Here is a 24,408-nt window from a genome sequence, read left to right as displayed (position 1 = left end):
CCACTGCTGAAGTCTGGTAGCGCCTTTCCTGGTCTCTGTGGATAGTCACTGTGTTTCAGCAACTCTTCTGTGTTTTAGATTTTCCGTCCTCTTTCAACAGGCTTAGAACAGAGACTACTTCTTTTATAGAGAACAACTCTCTGGACTAATTCTTAAACATCATGTTAATGTTCAGTTTCATAAATATGGGGGCTGAGAGTCCTTTTTTAAGCTGAGCAAGGGCTTCAAAACTAATAATACCTTCACAGAGAAGAAGCAATAATAACCCTACCCATTCATGATAAGACACTGTTTCTGATTCTGTTCTAGAATCACATAGAGGCTTATCAGTTTGGGTCATTCATTCTTTTACCAATGAAGAATCAAACATTAAGGGCATCCTGTACCAGGCCCTGTGTCAGAGACATAGTTTTTGCCCTAGAAGGGCTTAGAGCTCAGTGTATTTGGATTGAAAGGAAGTGTCCATTATTTAGAGTGCTCAAGGAGAAGAGTGCTCTGGTTCTCCATTCCTCCCTGTTCTCTTTTCCTCCCTGTGACCACCTCAGAGCAAGCACTCAATAAGTATCCCCTTCTTTTCTTAGTGCATTTATGCAGAATTGATGGCTATAACCTGGGGACTGCCGATTTCTTTTTTTTGTTTGTTTGCCGTGGAATGTACATTTTATTATTTTTTCTTTTTTATGAAGATATAATTGACATAATATTGTATTCGTTTTAGGTGTAAAACATAATGACTTGATATATGTACATGTTGTGAAATGATCACCACAATAAGTCTAGCTAACATCCATCACCACACATAGTTACAGAACTTCTTGTCTTCTGATGAGAACTTTTAAGATCTACTCTCTTAGCATCTTTCATATGTACAATACAGTATTTTTTTTTTTTTTTTTTATCACACATCTCATTGTGTATTTGGTTTTTTTTAAATTAATTAATTAATTATTTATTTTTAGCTGTGTTGGGTCTTCGTTTCTGTGTGAGGGCTCTCTCTAGTTGCGGCAAGTGGGGGCCACTCTTCATCACGGTGCGCGGGCCTCTCACTGTCGCGGCCTCTCTTGTTGCGGAGCACAGGCTCCAGACGCGCAGGCTCAGTAGTTGTGGCTCACGGGCCCAGTTGCTCCGCGGCATGTGGGATCTTCCCAGACCAGGGCTCGAACCTGTGTCCCCTGCATTGGCAGGCAGATTCTCAACCACTGCGCCACCAGAGAAGCCCTGTACAATACAGTATTGTTAACTATAGTCACCATGCTGTACATTACATCCCCAGGACTCATTATTTATCGTGCAACTGGAAGTTTGTACCTTTTGACCGTTTTCACCCATTTCACACTGCTCCCCCATCTGTTCTCTGTATCTGTGAGTTCAGTTTTGTGTTTTTGTTTTTTTTTTTAAGATTCCACATATATGTTAGATCATACAGTATTTGCCTTTCTCTGTTTAACTTATCTCACTTAGCATAATGCCCTCAAGGTCTACCCATGTTGTCGCAAATGGCAAGGTTTCTTTCTTTTTACGGCTGAGTAATATTCCATTGTGTGTGTGTGTGTGTGTGTGTGTGTACATATTTTCTCTATTTATTCATCTGTCTATAGACACATTGTTTTTGTGTCTTGCCTGTTGTAAATAATGCTGCAACGAACATGGGGATCTAGATATCTTTTCGAAGTAGTGATTTTGTTTCCTTAGGGTCAATACCCAGAAGTGGAATTGCTGGATCATATGGTAGTTCCGTATTAAAATGCTAATTTCTCTTATCTACTCTCTATTAAATTTCCTTCAGTGCAGTAAAGCAGGACCCTTGATACTAATGAACATTCAGGTGTATATATTTTCATTTGGACTTTGAGATACCCTATGAAATAGTCACACGTCTTTATTTTCTGCTGTCTCGTCAGTGTGGGTTGTACAAAAAGCCAAGGGCAAACACGTGTCATGGCAGCAATGAGTCCTCGCCCCAGCTACTCGGGTCGCCCACATGTTTGTAAGTGTGCAGCTGAGAATCAAAACTTTTTTGTGGTAGAAGTTCAGTCCGGTACTTATTGGATACAAATAATAATAAACGCTGTTTATTGTTTAAACTTACGTTTAAAGTGACCTGGTCTTTGTTCTTTTTGGATCTGAACATAAATTGAAAGAAAGGTCTAGCATTCATTACTCATAAACTTGAAGTTTAAGAAAGGGTTTTTACAGAAGAACAGATTTAGTATTTTTTATAAGGGAACAAAAAATTGAGTGCTCTGAAATTAATGATTTAACTAGTTAGAAAGCTCTTTCAGAGGATACGTTTCTTTTTGATAACCTCATTAGCTTTCTTTATAGATGCAGCATCTGTATTATAAAGCTCTGGACAATTTTTAACTGCCTGAGTTTATTAACAGGCAATTCTGTGCTAACCTCTGGAATCCTAGCATTTTTAGAGAGTGAAAAAAAAATCTCATGTAACATTTCTGTCGGTCTCTTTTTTTTTTTTTCTTTTTTTTGGTGCTTACATAGAATATCTCCAAGCAAGATCTTTTAGAACAGAATCTTTTTTTAAATAAGAAAATATCCTTATAAAGAAAGGATAATTATTCTTTAAAAAAATAAAGAAAGAAAAACACTAAATCAGATGAAGTTGATGGTGCACTGGTTATTTTTTCTGAATGCCCGAAACAAAAAGTATTATTCTAATGATAGGACATCCTATCAACATTTCTCTCTTTGTTAAAGCCTAGTACATATTTTGGATTGGAAACAGGTAATCTCTTTGCACGATAAACTTGATAGAATAGCCAGAAACAATTTCTTTTATAAACTAATACCTTAAAATATTGTTTCATGGGAGTTCGGACGAAGAAGAGAAATTTCAGTAGTCTCATTTATAGTGGGGAGGAGAGAATCTTTTCAAGAGGGGAAGGAATTTGCTACAAACCTAGAATAACCATTTAAAATTCTAAACTATTATGAAACACAAGATCTCAAATCTCTGTTCTAAGTTCTTAAACTTTATTTGTTGTGTTGCTCTCTTTACCATAGTTCAGGCAGCTAAAACAGGATAACTCTTGATTCTTGGGGTCTCATTTCCTCCTGTTTTCCACTGTGATTCAAGACATGTTTTTCTTTGACTTAGAATTACACAGCTTAAAAGAAATTCGGGCAATCGTGTAACTCACATAGTCTAGGACACTTGTTTTTAGATTTGGGGTCGTTGCCGTCTGAATTGTGACATCAGTATTCATGTGTGTTCTCTTTTCTCTCTTTCATGTTTCGTACATTGCTCGATTCTCCCAAAACAGTACTGTATTTTAGGACGGCAGTGTCTGACTTCTCTCATTCTGCGGGTGGAAGCACTGCTTGGTTGGCTCCCACTTTTGGAACGAGAATCTGACGCTCATTGTGTCGCTCTGGCAGAGGGAGTTGGGGCCACCTGTCAGGGCGGAGTGATTCCCACACACACACACCACGCCGTGCCAGTTTTAAGGCAGCAGAGATGCCAGGCATCGAGTGGTGAAGAGGGTAGCTTCTACAATGTGATGCTTTTTTCTGAAAGAAGAGCCTCCCACTTGAAAGCAGTGCCAAATCCGAGGCGCAGCGCTTCATTAAATTGATCACATCTGTTGGCACTTGTGGGTGTTGGCACTGACAAGTGTCTTTCTGTTAGTGCATGTGGGTGTTTTATTTTCCCCCCCGTGCTCCTTCCCCCACCCCCATCCCCACTGCCTATTAGCCTTTGCCTCCCTTTACCTAAGTGATTGGATTATTTCAGGTAACAGAGACATATACTGAAACAAAACACTTTCTAAACCAGTCTTTATTAAGTTCTGGATTATAAAGTGTTGATGTTTGCAAATGCTGCACAATTATCCTAGTTGTGTTCTTAAGTGATGAGAGATATTGCATGGTGTAAGAATACCTTTTTAGGGTTTTTTAAAAAATTTCCTCTCCTGGGTCATTGGTGCTTAAAATTTAGCGGACTGGATGGAGATGAGATGGAGAACTCTGTCTGAGCCTGAGATGCTTACACAGAGCTATGCACCAGTTAGAATTCCCTATTTGGGGAAGACTTTTTTGAATAAAAATAATTCATAAATGCAACTGCACTGGAGGCGATATCTGCCTCTCAGGATTTATTTTTACTGTTTTTAACAGTTAATTCTAAATTTAAAACTAAAATAATCAGTTTCTCTTATGCCTTTTTAATATTACTTATGTAATTTTTAAAAAATAATTTATTTTAGGGAATGCCCTGGCAGTCCAGTGGTTAGGACTCCACACACTCACTGCCGAGGGCCCGGGTTCAATCCCTGGTCGGGGAACTAAGTTCCCACAAGCTGCGCGGTGCGGCCAAAAAAATTAAAGTAAAATAAATAAATTTAAAAAATAATAATTTATTTTGAAAAGGAGTCTCTTATATGATGGAGATTCTTCCATTGTGAGGGGGTTCAAAGACTAAATTAAAAGTGAAAAGACGACTTCTGGCTGTATTTGTTCACCTTAACAAATTAATAACTTTTTGCTATTAAATTCCATCTCATAATTGCCTTCAAAATATAGTAATATAATAAGGCTTCTAATAGACATGGAAATAAATGAAACCATTGACTCAACAAATATTTACTGAGTGCCAACTGTATGCAAGGTGGCTTCCTGTTATGTTTCAGTTACCTTATTAAAATGCTCAAAGTTGGGAATAAAAGAGTAGCTTGCATTAGTTATTAAGTAAAAACATACAAAAACACAAGTCCAAATTTATCTAGATTAGCTGTATATATTGGCAATTATTAGCGTTAGTCACCTTGACAAACTAATACTCAAAAGAAAATCTTAATTTGGGGAATTACATGGGTAAAACTGTGCTGGAGGAGGTCTTATTACTAGAAGTCTGCTAGGCTGGGCTGTCCCCAAACTCAGGACCACTTTCCCAGTTGATTAATTTTTATGAGGCCTTTCTTGATTGCCCCCAGTACTAGAAACACTTTATCAATGCTGTGTAGGTTGGCCTTGGTTTATCATGCACCTATATACAACACATTTGTAAAGAGGACCCCTTTGATTTATATGAAATAGTTTACAAATACAGTTAGCTCTTGAACAACATGGGTGTGAACTGCACGGGTGCACTTGTAGGCGGATTTTTTTCAGTGCGCACTTCAGTACTACAAGACCGGAAGTGGTTGAATCCGCGGATGTGGAACCTCGGATACCGAGGAACATGGGGCGCTGACTGTGAAGTTAAACCGAGGTGTCGGGCCCTGAATCTCCAGTTCAAGAGTCAACTGTATTAGTTTTACCCAGCTTTCTAGTTTGGATTGTGGGAAAACTGAAGTGTGTGTGCATGCTTAGCCTTATGACTCCTGATAACATATCAAGTGCTAATCTGGTAGGGATTGGGGGAGAAAGAATTGGGTTTAAATAGGCAACTTATTTCGTATTTTCCGAGTTTTTCAAAGGCAGACTTGGAATACAAACACAGCTGTGCAGATCATTTCTTATATGAGCTGGGTCTCAGCACATGGTGTAAACAGTGCTGTGCAATAGGAAATACAGTGTGAGCCATTCAGGTCATAACAAGATTTCTACTGGCCACATTATAAAAAGAAACAGGTTAGATGAATTTTAACAATACATTTTTAGCCCGATATATCAAAAATATTATAATTTCAGCATGTAATCAGTGTACAAATGATGAAATGTTTAACATTCTTTTTTTCATACGGAGTCTTCAAAATCAGGTGTGTGTTTGACCCTTCCAACACATCTCAATAGGTAAGAGGTAAATTTCAGCTGCTCAGTAACTGCCATGCCTCCTCTTGGACAGTGGCGGTCTCGAATTTGGTTTTCTGAATGTGAAGCCATCACTGGGTTTATAACTGATCCCTGAAATTGCCACTGTTGAGAAGTGACACTCATATTTAATAAACACTGAAACTGAAGAAACTTCTCTAGCAAAGAATCATCTTCATCTTTCGCACGTTTCCACACTGGACATGTTTGAACAAAATCAGAAGTATAAGAGAAAATGAAAGAGCAGGGCTGTCCCAGAAGAGCTGTGATAAAGATTTGAGAGTTGGAGGGAGTCTGAGTCCCTTACAGAAATTTGGGGTTTGAGAAGTGTGGTGAAATTATGGGGTGAGATTAGGGAGAAGGCTATCAATGAACCTGAAGGTTGTGTTTTTTATATGTTATTTTTCTGTATTCAGTGAAATCTCTGATTTAGCCAACTAAGGAGAAATCCATTTTAAATTCCAGACAAGTGGAACGTGAGCCCATCACTTTCACAGCCTTGTAGTAATCTAACTTTGCGTTAATGCAGTGCTTTCAAGAGCAGTCCTTTGGGTGTTTTAATGGAGGAACTGGGAATTTTTTTCCAATCCAAAACCACTGGTCCGTGGGGGGGAAATTAATCCCTCTTACAGTCAAGTAAAACACAAGCTAATTCAGTTTTTCTAGGAAGAAATGTAAAATAATCAAGGGACTTGCTTTTAATGTTAAGAACGGGGAACATTACATTGGGAAATCATATTATGTTTCCTTAAGAGGTATGAACACAGATTGTGGGAGTACAAGCTTAAAAAATCAAATCCAGGTAAAGGGGCGAGGAAGGGAGAAGTCCATTTGGTTTTTTTTTTTTTGTTTGTTTTTTGGCCGCACTGCACAGCTTGCAGGATCTTAGTTCCCCGACCAGGGATCGAACCCATGCCCCCTGCAGTGGAAGTGCAGAGTCCCAACCACTGGACCACCAGGGAAGTCCCTCCGTTTGGTTTCTAGTGAACTACTGAACCTAACGCTTGGTGGACATGCAAACAAATGGCTGAGGTCAGCCTACAACGCCATCTCCCATGCAGGGAGGTGTGGAGCCGGTAGGAGCATAGGAGCTAGGGTTGGGGTGTCTTTTACCCTGTGGAGGAGACCCCATGGTAATTAATGGGTTCGTTTAGGGTTTCTATTTGCATATAAACTGCTGATACAAGAAAATCCTGGAAGTGGTTGGACGCAGACTCAGGACGACGTGTTACCAGAGGAAGGGCTAAGTGAACACACGTACGCCAGGGTGGAGAGGACAAGCCTTACGCTGTCACCCTCCATCCGTCACCGTCGTATGTCAGAAGGCATGGGCCTACCCATGCTCTGGCGTGGTGCATTGTGAGTGTCATCACCTCTGCTTTGCCAGCTGGACCCTTGTGCTCACCTGCTAAAACACGTGAGGCCTTTCTTGAAGTCATATCCTAAAAGGAATTAACTAATACGTTAGCTTGGGTTATTTTGGCCTTTTTTTTTTTTTTTTTTTTTTTAAAGCCTTGGTGTCTATGAACACTTGTCTGCTAATGATTGCTACCAAATGCCCAAAGAAAATAATAAATTCCTGGGACTTGCCTGGCGGTCCAGTGATTAAGACTCTATGCTTCCAATGCAGGGAGAGCAGGTTCGATCCCTGATCAGGGAGCTAAGGTCCCACATGCCAAGCGGCGGGGCCAAAAAATAATAATAAATTCCAATAAATATGTAACCACCCCAGCGCAGTCACGTCTAATGTAACAGGGCTCTGTTGTTGTGTCTCATAACTGTGATCTCTTGGTGTTACATATAAAACGTAATTAATTTCTACAAGTGAAATTATCCGTAGTTTGCTTGATGGAACTAAATGTTCCGATACACAGTGGTTTGCGATAAAGAGAACTTGGCTCCCAGGCACTGTGCCACCTGGGCTGTTGGAGGGGCACTGCTCTAGGGCAGCAGGAGGTGGGGGGAGGCTGGCGTGGGCTCGCTCTAAGAAAGCGTGTTACGCGACCCAAAGTTAAAACCGAAATGGCTGTCATGGAAAGTGACACCCATCACTGACGTTCCTGAAGTCAAGGCCCCGTGGCCCCCTGCTGGCAACATCTTGGAAGGGATTCCGGCCTTCCCATCACTGCAAGGGAGATTATAGGCACAACCTCCAAGAGCGCTCCAGCTATTCCTACACTGTGGTTCTGTGATTCGTCAGTTCCTTGCCCCTTCCGGTAGATAATCAGGTGCTGCGGATTCTGGAGCTTGGAAGAGTTGCTCCAAAGAGCCAGGCCTGGTGCCCGGGATGCAACGGTGAGCAAGCTTCCCATCTAGGGTGTATGAACATAGATTCTGGGATGGGAACACAGATTCCCATCCTTGACCTTTAACATCAGAATCACCTGGGGGGCTGGTTCAAAGGCTTACATCTGGGCTCCACCCTCGAGTTTCTGAGTCCGAGGTTCTGGGTGGGGCCTGAGAGTCTGCCTTTCTTACAAGATCTCAGGGCAGGTCCATGGACCACACGCTGTGAGTGGCACTGGTTTAGTGCAATGGTCTCAACTGGGCGTGATCCCCTCCCACCCCCCAGGACATCTGGCAAAGTCTGACATTTTTGCTCGTCACCACTGAGGGCCGGGAATGCTACTGGCATCTCATGGGTGGAAACAAGGGAGGCTCTAAACATCCTACGATGCAGAGAATTGACCCACCCAAATGTCAGCAGTGCCAAGGGTGAGAAACCCCATCTGGGGAAAATACAGAAAAATCAAGCATTTGCAATAAAGTGTGAGAAGAACATAGTGATTGATTGTGCTGAGGGCAGTTTAGGTGCTACGCTGGGCCTAACTTAATCTCGGGGGTCAGTTAGGGGCACCGGGGTGTGTGAGACAGACCCTGCTCTTGGGCAGTCAGGCGTGCACACAGTAGGACCACTTGCTGTTGTTCTAACTGTGAATAAAGCCCAGTGAATTGGGAAGGGAGGCTGCCCAGGAGAGTGGGAGTGGGTCGCACAGCCTAAGTGACCTTTGGCAGCTGAATAAGACGGCAGGATTCTGCCGGGAACGTTCTAGCCTAAGAGAGTGGAATGTGCAAAGCCCAGTGAGCAGGTTGACCCGTGTGCCTGGAATATAGACCCAGGGAACCCGCAGAGAGGCTGTGTCGCCCAGCAGCAAGGCCTTAAATGCCATTCTCAGCATTGGGACCCCTTTATCATGTCAGCAGCAGGAAGGATTGGAAAGGCTTACAGCAAGAGTGTTCGTTGTGTTTTATGGGACAGTGGATTCCAAATCAGTGAGGCTTTCTTGTTTGTTGATCATTTGGCCTGGTGAAAAGCCTTCTGGTGCCTCAACTATGCAGCCAAATAAAACTTTTCTGTATTCTATTAATTCTGCCTGTTTGTACATTAAATTTGGAAATTTGACATACGGAGAGTCCCAAGAAAAGCTGAAAAGGTTAGAAAATGTTGGCCTTTGTGTCCTTTTGCTTGACTTCCGAATCTCTCCAGCCATCATAGCCTGTTTGTGGCTAGGACATTTTCCCCGCCAGCCTACTGGGCCCTTGGCAGCATGGGGTTCAGTCCTGTTCACAGTTTGTTGAGAGTCCAGGGGGCTCGGCTGGATGCAGACCCTCGATATGTTGAGAGGAGTCTCCACCCACACGTAGAAAGTTCAAGGCTAGCAGCACTTCCCAACCCAGACCCCACAGCTGTTTCAGGACAGGGAGCCCAGGACTTTCATCCTGGTGTTTTGCTGACGATTCTTACGTATTCACTTCACTCAGGATCTGCATCTCACACACACACACACACACACACACACACACACACACACACACACACACACACCTCTTAACTGTTGGTTTCTTGCTCAAGCAATTTAATGAGAACCAAGGTGCATCTTTTCACTGAATAACAAGCTTGGCACATTTTGCTGACAAGGTGACAGATCAGCCACCCCCTTGCATCAAAGCCCCATTGGAAGACCCTCTCCCTCAAACCTGGGGTGGTTTTGCTGATTCATGTGCAACAAACACTGAATGCTTTCTGGGGTCCCGGCACTATACCAAGTGATTTTTTTTAATGTGTAGTTTTTAGTATGGTTTTTAATACATGCACATAGTTAAGAAAATTTAGACAGTAGGAAACATTACCCGGTGAAAAGTAAGACTTCCTCCCTCTCCTACCTGAATTTTTCTTCTTAAAACTGTTCGGAAACTACTGTAGTTAGTTTCATGTGTGTTCTCCAGAGATATGTTTTGCATTTACAAGCATATATATGTAACTTTTAACACAGGTGGCCAGGTATTTCTATATATTTTTTCTCTCTCAAGTAGGGGATATATAGGTGATGTTGCCCCCATTTTATTGATGAAGTCACTGAGACAGTTAGTAAAAGTAACTTGCTCAAGGTTACTTGGTAAATGGCAGAGCTGGAATTTAGACCATGAGTTCCGGTTTTAAGCAGAGGTGACCCAAGATTGATGGGCACCTCCTCCAAGCAGGTTCACTTTGCCCTACCTCAAACTTAGGCGTGTTTTTAATTTTCATTTTATTTTTTAATTAATTTTTTAAATTGAGGTATAGTTGATTTACAACGTTGTGTTGATTTCTGCTGTACAGCAAAGTGATTCAGTTAAACATATATATACATTCTTTAATATTTTCCATTATGGTTTATCATGGGATATTGAATATAGTTCCCTGTGCTATACAGTAGGACCTTGTTGTTTATCCATCCTATATATAAAAGCTTACATCTGCTCACCCCAGCCTCCCACTCCATCTCTCCCCCAACCTCCTCTCCCTTGGCAACCACCAGTCTGTTCTCTATGTCCATGATTCTGTTTCTGTTTCATAGATAGGTTCATTTGTGTCATATTTTAGATTCCATATATAGGTGATAACATATGGTGTTTGTCTTTCTCTTTCTTTCTTTTTTTAAAATTTTATTTATTTATTTATTTTTGGCTGCGTTGGGTCTTCCTTGCTGCATGCGGGCTTTTCTCTAGTTGCGGTGAGCGGGAGCTACTCTTCATTGCGGTGCATGAGCTTCTCATTGCGGTGGCTTCTCTTGTTGTGGAGCACGGCCTCTAGGCATGCGGGCTTCAGTAGTTGTGGCACGTGGGCTCAGTAGTTGTGGCTCACGGCTGTAGAGCACAGGCTCAGTAGTTGTGGCATGCGGGCTCAGTAGTTGTGGCGCATGGGCTTAGTTGCTCCGCAGCATGTGGGATCTTCCCGGACCAGGGCTCGAACCCGTGTCCCCTGCATTGGCAGGTGGATTCTTAACCACTGCGCCACCAGGGAAGTCCCATGTCTTTCTCTTTCTGACTTACTTCACTTAGTATGATAATCTCTAGGTCCATCCATGTTGCTGCAAATGGGATTATTTTGTTCTTTTTTATGGCTGAGTAATATTGTGTATATTACTCAATATACTGTGTATATTGTGTATATACATTGTGTATATATACCACATCTTCTTTATCCATTCATCTGTCAGTGGACATTTAGCTTATTTCCATGTCTTGGCTGTTGTGAATAGTGCTGCTATGAACATAGGGGTGCTAAACTTAGGTCTTTTTTAAATGTTTGTTCACCATCTACCTCAATGAGGAGGTGAGGGTGTCACAAAGGAACAGAGAGGAGCATCACATATGCCCTTTCTTCTCCTCCTGAGCAGTTCAGCTCTGGCCCCCAACTTGCATCCACCAGCCACCCGCCAGTGGATAGCAGACCCTCCCTCCTCAGAAGGCCATTTAGGGACCATCAGTTATTACTGGAGCTCAGCCCCACCCAAGCTGCTTACTACAGCGGTCACATTTCTGGTGATGCTTTGGCTTCCCATTGATGCTTGAGTGTCCATGCATGTGGGCTTAGTGGTCCTGCATCCTGTATCCTTCAGAGCTATTCCACGATGGTAGCAGAGCAGACGTTCCTAAGCCACCAGGTGTTCAGAGAGCCCAGGCTCCACCCGGAAGGGGTAGATACTCTCAGAGCAGTGCTGGACTCCAACCCTGGGAGTTGTCGAGATTCTCAGAGCAGATTGGGGATTCCCGTCGCCCCCTGTTGTGACAGCAGCAGCGACTGCTGGGTCCTGTGCAACCAGATGCAGTGCATACACCCCCAGTGGGAGTTCTCGGCACGCCCTGTCAGAATGGCCTGTTAGGTGACTGGCCAGGTGGGAAGAAGGAACTTGCCCCCTGGGGACTCTGCCTTGAGATGTCTTTGTGGCCAGGGCTGCATTACAGTGCCTCCCCAAGGCTCTGGGCACCTGCCGGGGTCCCCTTGAGAAGGGGATGTGTGTGCCATGTAGAGGGTGCTGTCCAACCAGAAATGTGGGTCTACCACACTCACCCACAGAGAAATACTGTCCGAAGACCAAACTGTTTTTAAATTGTGGCTGTTGAAGGTGCATGCTTAGAATTTTAGTTCCAGGTGTTAGCAAGACTGAGCTATGTCGCATGACTCTTGTATTTGTCCTTTCTCCTGATTGGCAGCTAACAAGGAGGGGACGCATTCCACGTTCTGGGTGTTGCTAAGTATCCTTCTGGGAGCAGTGGCCATGCTGTGCAAAGAGCAAGGGATCACTGTGCTGGTAAGACCCGAGGTGCCCTCGGGGCCTGTCCCCCTACACCCCCTTTCCCTCCCGTAAGGACATTTTGGGCTGCCCTGCCCCTGTGACCTCCTCTACTGCACCCCGTTACCGGCCTTCAGTCCTACACCGTTCTGGACCAGTTAATTACCTGTGCTGTCATGCTCCTGGCGGTTTGCGTGGGAGTTGACTATCTCAGTCGCCTCTCATTGGAGCTGGTGGACACGGAGTGGGGACAGTTCCTGAAGAGCGGTGAGTAGCCCTCTTGGAGAGGTCCTAGGGAAAAGAGAAGCAAGACTGCTGTGGCTTTTCTGGGGTGCTCTCATGTTTCGGCAGTCCTAAATAAAGCAGTGTTCTAAATACAGCAGTGTTCTGACCCTACCACTGGTCCCGATTTGCTCCTGGTCCCGATGAAACATGCATTGATGTGCGTTATGTTATACCCAGCTTCACCCGGAAATGTCAGAGAGGAGAGGAGAGGGCTCTGAAGAGTCCAGGCATGCGCCTCCTGTGTCCGATCTAAGTTGAAGCCCCCAAAAGAGAGAGGCATTGAAATGCACTCTCCTTTTTCTCCATTCTAGCCAGTTTCCCACCTTACATTATTACAGGGAAACTGAGACATTAGGGATGTGCACGGACGTAGAGAAATGGAAAACAGAGATGTGGGGTGTGTGTGGCTCGTATCGGAAGCTGTGGGAAAGAAAGAGCGGTCCGAGCTCTTTGGGGTTTGACACCAGCCGAGGCAAAGATCAGTGGTTTTACTGGGCTTGGTCTGTAAGATTAGGGTTAGCCGGCTAGGAAATGGCATAGAATTACTGTGCAAAGATACTTGAATTTCATGAGTTATTTTTTAAAAGTTTGCTCTAAACCAGTGTTTCTCAACCTTGGCAGCACTGGTATTTGGGGATGAATCATTCTTTCTTTGGGGCGTGTCCTGTGTATCATAGGCTATGTTCCTGGTCTCTACCCACTAGATGCCAGAAGGACACCCACCCTCAGTTGTGACAACCTAAAATGTCTCCAGACATTGCCAGACACCCCCTGGTGGGAGGGGGAGGACAAAATCAACCTGCGAGAAGCACCGCCGTAAACCCGTGCTTGTCTCAAAGTGTGGGTTTTGAGGGCCAGTAACAACTGCACCATCCGGGAAGGTGTTAGAAATTTACAGTCTCAGACCCCACCCCAGGCCTGCTGAATCAGAATCTCCCCTTAACAAGGCCCCCAGGTGACTCCTACGTCCATCCATGTTTGAGAAGCACTAGAAAATTAGGTTGAATTTACATGAATAAAGATACGGTGAAATTGAGCAGCTTTCAAAAAAATCTGACTAGAATGTGGACATTTCGATGATGAATTTCAACGGGAAGGAGGAGGGAGTGCCAAACTCGTGTTTGGCTCAGTCCTCGAGACAACATGACCCCGTCCTCCCTGGGTGCCTGTCCTATAGCTCCCAGGCAGAAAAACAAATGGTATAAGAAGACAGCACAGCTCAACAGGGAGCTTCTGCCTTCTAGAAAGTGGTTCAGACCCAGGCAGAAATGGCCCTCTGTGACCCACTAAAATCATTCATCGCATGGGTGGATAAAATCAGGATTCTGTGAAGTGATTGACCCAGCACTGGCCTGTGTATTGGATAATTAATGGCTCCCAGCATTTATGGGAGGGGGTTAAGTAGGGATGCCACCCTTGCTCTGAAAACCACAAATTACCACTGGTTTCTGATGATTTATGATCTTCTTTGCCACGAAGCCCCATACTAAAAAGAGCCCCGTCATTGAGGGACAGCTTGAACCGTCTACGCAGTGTATGTTCTGACCGCTTTACCTGCTTCCGGCAGGGAGTTCGGCCACATGACGTTGCTTGCGGTGGCCACATTTGTAGGAAGTCCACTGCAGGGTAGAGAGTAGAGTCCAAGGCCAGATGAGCCTGCAGCCTGTGACCGTAGGTGTCATAGCTTCAAGAGCAACCATCCCCTGCTAGAAGGGAACTATCGTGATGCTACGGGAAGCTGTTAGCGTCAGTGGAGCTGCGGTATCACACCCCCAAGGGCCAGTGGCTCCACATCACTGGAGTTATTTGTCATCCCCCTAAAAGTTGTGGGCAGAGGTGGCTGTCCTCCACACAGTGGGGTCAGGCTGGCCGAGGCTCTGCCGTCTTCAGGGTGTGGTTTCCAGTGTCACTCTGAATATCTCCATCATCTCTGCCACAGCTGGACAGGAAACCGAGGGGGGCCGGGTGCCCCCGTCTGTGCCCAAACCTCCAAGATGGCACGTTATCACTTCTGCCCGCATCCCATAGGCTGGAACTCAGTCACGTGACCATGCTTTCCTGCAGGGCTGGCTGCGTGCCCGGCAGGAAGAGGGATCTAGCGGACAACCAGGAGTGTGAACCTGAGAGGTCTCCGGAGCCCCACCGGAGGCTCTACGTTCTGCTCCCACTCTTCCATGGCATTTGCCCAAATCAGGCAGCACCTGGGGTTCCTGAAGTGTAATTACTTACTTGGCTGGATTTTCAGGGTTGATGACTGCCTTTATCTTCTTAGGCATGACCACTGCACAGGTGTTAGCTCTTACAACTAAGGGACTTTTATAGTAAAGAAAAAAATGGAAGAGGGGCCTCTGCAGAACTTCTCCTGGGAACCCCAAAGGTCTAGCTCTCCTGCATCTTATAGTACTCTTACATGCAGACTAACAGGGATTTACTAGATAATAAATTTGATATAATACATGAGCTCATTTCATAGGAACGATAGGATTTTTTGGTTTTGTTTTTAGAGCTAAAGAGGTCATCTGCGGTGATCTAATCCAGGACATTTCTTGTCTAGATTCAGCAATAAAATTGTGACGGATAATTGTTATCTAATCAGAGTTAGGCTGTCCCATTGCTGATTCCTTGCTTTGCTCTCTTAGGGTTTGAATGCCGTCTTTGACATCTTGGTGATAGGCAAATTAAATGTTCTGGAAATGGTCCGGAAGGTACTACGTAAGGACAAATCATTAGAGGTGAGTATCTGCTTTTGTCTCCAGCCCAGATGTGGAAAATGTCAAGTACCAGTGGATTTAAAATGCCATTTTCAAAGTATTTCTTGCGACTTTGAATTCTAAAATAGCCAGCCCTTTAAAGCACGGTGTCAGTGCGGTTCAGCCAGAACTTGCTGCACCTTTGTACCTGGCATGGCCACACTTTTATCTGAAAACTCTGTGACGTCAGGGGCCTTGCGGTGTCCTTTCAGAACACTGGCGTGCTGAGGACTGAGGGCCTCCTCTTCAGAATGAGTCTCCTGGCCTTGGGGGGAACAGGGGTGCTCTACGTGCGCTGGAAGATCATGGGCACCGGCCCGCCGGCCTTCACCGAGGTCGACAACCCTGCCTCCTTCGCCAGTAGCATGCTGGTCAGGGTGAGTCCTGAGTCTGCCCTCCGATGGGTCCTCTTCTTTGCCCACCAGATTCCCAGCTCTCCTCCTCCCTCCCTCCCCAGCACCCACAAAAGCTCCCATAAGCAGAACACCTCCACATGTGTTTCCTCTCACCGAGGATGTTCTAGGATGAAACCAGGTTTCTATTAGGGCATTGAGAAGGTACCCTTTGTATTTCCTTTCTAAACAAAATTAAAGAGGAGTGGTTTAGAAAATGTCAGATTTCTTGCCAGCCTCCTTAAATTGTCCCCTAACCCCATCACTTTCGTTATAAAGGAAATTGACATGGCGGGGTTAAGATAAAATATAACCAGATTGGCAGTATCTTTTTTTTTTTTTTGGCCACACCTCGCAGCTCGTGGGATCTTAGTTCCCCGACCAGGGATCAAACCCGTGCCCCCTGCAATGGAAACATGTAGTCCTGACCACCTCCTGTGGTCTCTTTAAAAGTCTATGGTGTCCAGACTTTCTTGTAAAGGTTTGCTTTTTCTGAAGGCAAGGGTATCTTAGCTGTGCTTTCAGAGACAGAAATCAAGGACCGTAGGACCCTATACTTATGTTGTCAGGCACATGGGTGACCCCTGGGCCTCAGATTTCCTGGGTCACAGACTTCGGGCATCAGTGAGTAATCAGGACATAGTGTCACCAGAAATATAACAAATGTATAGCAGAGTCTGGTGGCTTTGCTGTATTTTTTTTTTTTTTAATTTATTTTATTTTTGGCTGCGTTGGGTCTTCATTGCTGCATGCAGGCTTTCTCTAGCTGCCGTGAACGGGGGCCACTCTTCGCTGCGGTGCACGGGCTTCTCATTGCGGGGCTTCTTATTGCGGAGCACAGACTTTAGGTGCACGGGCTCAGTAGTTGTGGCTTGAGGGTTCTACAGCGCAGGCTCAGTAGTTTTGGCGCACGGGCTTAGTTGCTCCGCGGCATGTGGGATCTTCCCAGACCAGGGCTCGAGCCCGTGTTCCCTGCATTGGCAGGCGGATTCTCAACCACTGTGCCACCAGGGAAGCCCTTTGCTGTATTTTTATCTGTTAAAAATCTCAATGCATTTAATAAACTGCAAACTACAGCCCGTGCCCAGTGTAGAACGTGGCAACATCTTATTTTATACAGCTGCTGTCCTTGAGCAGAAACATATGGATGCCTCCAAAGTGAAGCTAGGATATATATATTTTTTTCCAAGTTCAGTATCAAATAAATGTTTGTTTTTCTTTTGACTGACAGGCCGTAAACTATAATTACTACTATTCCTTGAATGCCTGGTTGCTGCTGTGCCCCTGGTGGCTGTGTTTTGATTGGTCAATGGGCTGCATCCCCCTCATTAAGTCAGCCGGGGACTGGAGGGCAGTTGCTCTAGCAGCACTCTGGTTCTGCCTAATTGGCCTGATACGCCAAGCCCTGTGCTCTGAAGACAGCCACAAGAGACGGTAAGCGGCCCAGCTGAATTTTAACTTCCACACGGGGTGGAGTCAGAGCATTTTGCTAAATCCAGCACTGATCATCTTAACGATTTTGTGGAAGTAATATCTAAGGACCTTTATTTCAAATACATGTTTATGGCCAGGATAAGTTGTATCCATTTGGAATCCATGGCTGGCTTTAACTAGTGGGGAGTGAACTTGCGGGGGCGGGTTGCAGATGACTGCTTTCTCTCTCCCTCCCTCTTTCCCCGTGAAGCAGCATTTTGAGATCCTTTTCGCTGTAGGTGGTAAAGAGTCATTTATGGTCAGAACTGAGAGTGTAATTGATGTGTGTTGTGCCCATTATTTCACAATTCTGCTTCAGAAAACCCTAGTGGATGCTACAGTGATTCCTCCTCTTGTTATTTGGTACAAAATAAATTGCCACCCCAAAGAGCCTATTCTTTCTCACACCCCAGAAGAGGGAAAAAAAGGTTATTGAGAGAATAATTGGGAGAAAAACAAATGTGTTTTATGAGAAAGAAAACTATTTAAGATGATTTCCTTTAAGCGTAAGTGCTGATGGAATTAGATTAGTAATTTCTCAAAATAAATTCAGTTTTAAGTTTTACCTGTGGCTTAAATGAGTACGTAATTCTAAAGGGCGACAAACCATAGTCCCAATCCACTATACACGTGCAATAGGATTTTGCTAGTACTACAGGCACAGGGTCTGGGAAGGAGCCACCAAATTTGACCTGGCTTCTTTTTTTTGTTTGTTTTTTAATTTTATTGAAGTATAGTTGAGTTACAATGTTATGTTAATTTCTGCTGTACAGCAAAGTGATTCAGTTATACATACATATTCTTTTTCATATTCTTTGCCATTATGGTTTATCGCAGGATATTGAATACAGTTCCCTGTGCTGTACAGTAGGACCTTGTTGTTTGACCTTGCTTCTTAATTCATCCTCTTACATCTGTGGGAGATTGGGAATGATTGCCTACTTCCAAAAGTGTTCGTTGCTCTTGGCTTTCTTCTTACTTGACTGAAATTTATGCCATAGCACCCGAAAATGATATTAGTTTATTTCAGATTTCATGAAGTTTAAACCAGTTAAGTAGCATTACTTCTGTGAAGTTTGGCGGGGAGGGGGGACTAAATTGGTCTAATTGGGACCAATATCCATTGAGCTATTCAACGCCTACACAGTTTAAGGTATAGTTAGGAGCAGGTGCATTCATAGGCCTCGCAAAGTTATCATTCTAACTTTATTCATATGAATTTTGTGACTTGTAAGTTTCATCCTTATGCTTGACGTGAAGTGCCTTAGTAAGATTTTTATATCTTATCCTAATGCTGCCTGGTTAGACCCTCTCTACTGATGCCATTTTGCAGTTGCTGGCATGAAAAAAAAGAGGGGGGGGGGCCTTTATCGTGAATTTAATGTTAAGGAGGACATTTTTCTTGAACAGTCTAGAAGTAACCATTTTAATTCTCATCTTCCAGGATCCTCACACTGGGCCTGGGATTTCTCATCATCCCATTTCTTCCTGCGAGTAACCTGTTCTTCCGAGTGGGCTTCGTGGTGGCAGAGAGGGTCCTGTACCTCCCCAGCGCTGGGTACTGCGTGCTGCTGACGTTCGGATTTGGGGTTCTCAGCAAACATACTAAGAAAAAGGTATCGGCCCAGAGCAGTGGTGCCATTCCTGACCAAGACGATGGGTGGATTTTACTAATGACATTTCCCATGTCCCTCTCTTCTTAAGAAACTGATTGCTGCTTTCGTCCTGGGGATTTTATTCATAAACACGCTGAGATGCGTGATTCGCAGCGGCGCGTGGCGGAGTGAGGAACAGCTCTTCAGAAGCGCCCTGTCTGTGTGTCCTCTCAATGCCAAGGTATGTGGGCTGCCATGTTTTAAGTTCGACAGCTGAGTAAGGAGAATGTTTACCTTCACACGGAATCCGGCATATGACCTTGATCATATACTTGGGGTTTTTCTTTTTCTTTTTTTTTTTTTTAATGATTTTGACAAAATTTATTAAAATTGCACTTAGCCAAAATAATACAAAAGAAATCATTAAAACCAGACAATGTCAGTGAAACAGCAGATTACCTAAACAAGTTTTTACTCATCTTCCAGTTGGTCCAAATCATGGATTAAAGTGGTGGCAGGGAAGGTAACTCCACATATCTAGTCTGGGGTCCAGGGAGGCCCACAGTCGAACCATTTAGAGCACACTTTTCAAAACACGTGCTCCGGCCTCCTGGTATCTATAACTGGAAGATGATAATACCTGTGAGTGGACAGCAGTTCAGTTCAGGAAGTTTAAAGGACCCTGTGGGGTGTTCAGTAGCACACATTTCTATCACCTGTGGCTTCTCTACTTGGGATTCTTTTTGCCAGATTAGGTAAAAATAAATGTACAGACTTTAAAATTGGCAGTGTTTTTGTTGACACAGTCTGGTACGAGTTTGTTTCACTTGTATCCTTGATGAATTCAGTCTCTTCACTTACCCAGCTGCGCCTCTTTGGGCAGAGGGGCGGGGGGATTGGCGGGGGTGGGACACGGGACGACAGTGCCTATCTCCTGGGTTTGTTGTGAGGCTTTAATGAAATGTGGCCTCTGGAGTGCCCTGACATGGTACTTAGAACATAGTAGGTGATCCAGAAATGTTTGCTTTCATAGGCTCCTTTTAGTTTTGGTTGTCCCATTAAATGAAAAGAAGGGAATGATATTTGCTCAAAATGGGAGGCCAAGGAGTTAGGTTAGAAGAATTCTGTTAGGATAGATCATTATTATTATTAAATAACAGTCCTGTTCTCCTTCGGTGTCATCAGAATTGGAGCTTCCTAGGATGCTTAATTGTGATGGGGGAGTGGGGGAAGGATAAAAACTCCATGGAATTCTGTCTCATTTCCACATTCTATATTTAAGAGAAAAACGGTGATTTCAGGCAAAATTATATGAAGAAATCTAATGAATAGTTGATGTCTTATTGTGACCGTGGAGTGAGGGATAGTATAAAAGGTGCTGACTCCTTGTTTGTCTTTTCTTTGATTTAAAGAAAACCTTGTTCGTGTTTTATAGTTAGAGGCTGAGATAAAAGAGTGAATTATTTCAAGCTTTTATTGTTAATTTGATTTGCTGACCTAGCCATTTATTTTATGCTATTAAAAATAAATTGCCTGTGATTTAATTTCATAATGTTAATAGATTTGCTTTATTTTTACTTTTCCGTTTGAATGGCAGTAATTACCCCTTCTATTTATATAGTTCTTCCCCAGAAGGAACTCAGATTTCTTTGTAGAGGCTCTATCATTAATCTCCATTATCCTCCCTCGAAGGTTGTCAGAGAGAGGTTATTTTCTTTAATTTTCCAAATGAAAAAGGCATGGAAAGATGGAGCTGACTTTATCTAAGTTAGTAACTTAGGTGGTAGATAGAGGCCTGGTATAGTGCTGTGCCCAGGTTACCCTAGTAAATGAGGGGGGATGGGACATATGTGATGTTTGAGCCTATACGTCTGCCTTATGATTTCATATGTCATAGGCTAGAAAACACAGGGGGTGTGCAGATGGTCATGCACATAATCATATGTCTGTGTGTGTGGTTTTCTCTTTTAAATTTACAACATACATACAAGACCTCATCTTCAGAATGGACCCAGTAGTGATAAGCCTTTCCAAGAACATTTTTCAGTGGTGCCATTCAGTATGAGCAAGATAGGTTTCTTTTTTTTTTTTTACTTTCCACTACAAACGGAAGTATAATAAAGTTCTCTTTACTTCCTTTTTTGGGAGGAGGGGAGCTAGGTTGATTTCAGGGAAGAGATCTCATTTAGAAAGACACTGGTTTCATTCAACTCTGTTGCAGGAGATACATTTTCTGCACTCATTTCCACTTTACATTCACTGACTATTAAGTAAGCAGTTGGCACCTGGCTGTCAGTTAGGCCCAGATTTATAAATGAGACTCAGTGCTGTGCCTGGTCTGCATTTGAATTATACCCACAGTGCCTTGCATATGGTAGGAACTCGGTATTAGTGACTGAACTGAGACAATAGAAATTAAATTCCTACTATGGATGAGACACCAAGTATCTGATTGTATTTGCAGCCATTCTTAGTTTTTGAGGCTTGAAAGTGTGTGACACTTTGTATCAACCCTGGGATACAATTCTAAATTCTTTTAACAATGAAAGGGATCATATACTACAATGATCATATACCACATCCTTTCCTTAAGGATGAGCCAGGATGGGTTATAGGATTTTGATGTGTTTAAAACATTTTAAGTTTAACATGAAGTTTTAACAGGAAATTTGAAACAAACTGGTTTTAGCGTTGCTGTTGAATGTACCTCCTTCCCTTATGGATGCTTTCACTTCGTTTGCATTTACATATCCTTGGGTTGCAATGGTGGGTTTTCTCAGTGGCTTCTGTGCTGGTTTGTTGCCTCAGCATATGAATCACAAAGGCAGGAGGGAAAGTTCAAGGATAAGTAGGCTTTTTCAATCCTTTACATTCCCGGGAAACAAAAATCACTCATTCTTTAAACTCTATTTTAGATAAACTGTTTCGTAGGGGTTTGCTTTGGTTTTTCACAATGGGTTATCTAGGCAGCTGTTTTCTATTCAAATACTTCCCTCCGTGTCACCCATAGGATAAGGCTGGCCTCTAGGTAAACCTGTTTACCAGTCTTAATTATGGACAGCTTGTCTTCTAGGGGGCTATCCAATTTTTAACTAGTTCCATTGAATTCACTGCAGTCTGATTTTGCAAAGCAACCCTCCGCCCTCCCCTGATCTCCTGGTCGGTGGCGTCGGGTCTAACAGAACAGCGGCTCTACTGCAGAGGGCAGTTCAGCTCTTTGTCTGAGCTTTTTATTGAGAAAACAGAATTTCCCCGTAACAAAGGAAAGCAACAGGAGCTCAGGGGCGGAAGAGGCAGGAGCTGTGTTGAAGTCTGCGTAGAAGCTGTGTTTGTATTCTGGGGACCACAGGCACATACGTCCTCACCCACAGGTTGGAGTCTCCAGATTCGGTCCCTTTGTGTGTGGGGCGTGAGGGAGTGGGTAAACACTTCCAGACTGGGGCTGGGGGAGGCACAAAATCAACCCACTTAGAGCCCACTTTTCAAAACCCACAATCGAGCCATAGCATTAACTAGTCTCCTGCAAGCTATAACATAAAGACGGTAACACCTACAGATGGACAATAATTTGGTTTAGGAAGTTTAAATTATACAGGGTGTGCTGCGCAATATTATACATTTCTATCTCCTGTGATTTCCCCGTTTGTGATTCCTTTTGTCCGATGAGGTAAAAATAGATGTATAGACTTTAAAATTGACAGTTAAAAAACAAATCTTGGGCTTCCCTGGTGGTGCAGTAGATAAGAATCCGCCTGCCAATGTGGGGGACACGGTGGGGTTCGAGCCCTGGTCCGGGAAGATCCCACATGCCGCGGAGCAGCTAAGCCCGTGTGCCACAACTCCTGAGCCTGCACTCTAGAGCCCGCGAGCCACGACTACTGAGCCCACGTGCCACAACTACTGAAGCCGTTGCATCTAGAGCCCGTGCTCTGCAATAAGAGAAGCCTGCACACCGCAACAGAGTAGCCCCCGCTCGCCGCAACTAGAGAAAGCCCGGGCGCAGCAACAAGGACCCAACGCAGCCAAAAATAAATAAATAAATCAATTTAAAAAAAAAAACTCTGTTACATATGTGCTTAAAGAATGTCGCAGTGCTCTATACCCTTCCAGAAATATCAGTAGTTTTGAAGACGTGCTATCACTGTAGGTTAAGATTGATAAGGCAGGATGTGATTATTCTTTTAAAAGGGGTTTTGAATGTTCAGATATAATGCTACTTGATTGTGCTCAAACCATTATTGTGATTCACCATGTGTTGGTCTGCTAGGGCTGCCGTAACAAAATACAATGGACTGGCTGACTTAAACAACAGAGTTTTATTTTCTCCCGGCTCTGGAGGCCAGAAGTCCAGGGTCAAGGCGTCAGAAGAGCTGGTTTCTCCTGTGGCCTCTCTCCTTGGCTTGCAGATGGCCACCTTCTTGCTATGTCCTCACACGGCCTTTCATCTGTGTGCAGGCATCTCTGGTGTTCTCTGTGTGTCCAAATTTCCTTCTCTTATAAGGCCATCAGTCAGATTGGATCAGGGCCCCGAAGAGCCTCATTTCAACTTAATGACCTCTTTAAAGACCCCCATCTTTCAATACAGTCACATTCTGGGGTGCTGGGGTCTAGGACTTCAACATATGAATTTTGGGGTCACAATGCAGCCCTTAACACCCAAAAGAAACATTATTTTACCTTAAAAAAATAATAGATGGGGTAAATGAGTGGGTCTAGAAATTGTCTTGAGCAGCCCGGCCCCATTTTCACCCAGCACCTTGATAAATGGGTGTGATATAGTGAGAAGAAACACAGGCTTTGGAGCCTGGGTTCAAATCTAGTACCACAACCTAGGGCAAGACACTTAATGATGCCAAAGCGGTCCCTCAGTACCTGCCAGCCACTGCTGTTAGTTACTATTAGTCACCCTGCACACACCCAATTGAATGAATTTCTGAAGCATCATCTCCTCTGAGATTGCTGTTGGCCTTTACACTGTAAGCCTCCAAGAGGAGCTTGATGATTGGTAAATACTTCTGGTAATAGTCCTCATGAGTCCGTGCAATTCTGCTGCCCTGGGCTCTTTGCTGCCTCAGTGTTCCTCAGATCCCCCCACTTCTTCACCACCACCCAGCTCCGTCCGCCATCCTCGCTCTTGGGGCCGCAGCTACAGGCTCTCCCTGGACCCCCAGCGTTGGCTTTTTCCTGACTCACGTGAGTTTCCCAGTGTGAAACTTTACTTTACATAAACTTAAATCTGATTCTGACCCTCTGCCACCCTCCTACCCCTGGCTTTTGTTACGGGATGAATTGTGCCCCCCACCCGCCGCCGCCAAGATGTGTTCAAGTCCTAAGCCCTGTTTATTTGGGAAGGGGGGTCCTTGCAGATGTCATTCAGATGTAAGTTAAGCTGAGGTTATACTGGAATAGGGCGGACCCTTAATCTACTATGACTGGTGTCCTTGTGAGAGAGCAGAGATACGGACACACAGCCACAGGACACACAGCCACAGCCGGGAGAGGGCCACGTGAAGACAGGCAGATTCGAGTGCTGCAGCCGCAGAGCAAGGTACACCAAGGACGGCCGGCCACGGTCGGAAGATGAGAG

The 24,408-nt window shown here is 44.2% G+C and overlaps 1 protein-coding gene across 5 annotated transcripts in view; it reads left to right on the top strand.

The window, feature by feature from the left end:
• Nucleotides 1-24,408, top strand: part of TMTC4 (transmembrane O-mannosyltransferase targeting cadherins 4) — a 61,669-nt gene that overhangs the window by 21,360 nt on the left and 15,901 nt on the right. For all 5 annotated transcript variants that reach the window (XM_036831535.1, XM_036831534.1, XM_036831536.1 and 2 more), the window contains 6 exons: nt 12,247-12,344; nt 15,251-15,343; nt 15,574-15,738; nt 16,985-17,187; nt 18,671-18,842; nt 18,931-19,062. In XM_036831535.1, the coding sequence (XP_036687430.1) occupies nt 12,247-12,344; nt 15,251-15,343; nt 15,574-15,738; nt 16,985-17,187; nt 18,671-18,842; nt 18,931-19,062 (863 nt within the window). The remainder of the gene's footprint in view (nt 1-12,246; nt 12,345-15,250; nt 15,344-15,573; nt 15,739-16,984; nt 17,188-18,670; nt 18,843-18,930; nt 19,063-24,408) is intronic.

This window comes from Balaenoptera musculus, chromosome 18, assembly GCF_009873245.2.
Source record: "Balaenoptera musculus isolate JJ_BM4_2016_0621 chromosome 18, mBalMus1.pri.v3, whole genome shotgun sequence".
NCBI classification, from domain to species: domain Eukaryota; kingdom Metazoa; phylum Chordata; class Mammalia; order Artiodactyla; family Balaenopteridae; genus Balaenoptera; species Balaenoptera musculus.
Note: the sequence above shows the minus strand (reverse complement) of the source record. Positions and strands in the feature narration are given on the sequence as shown.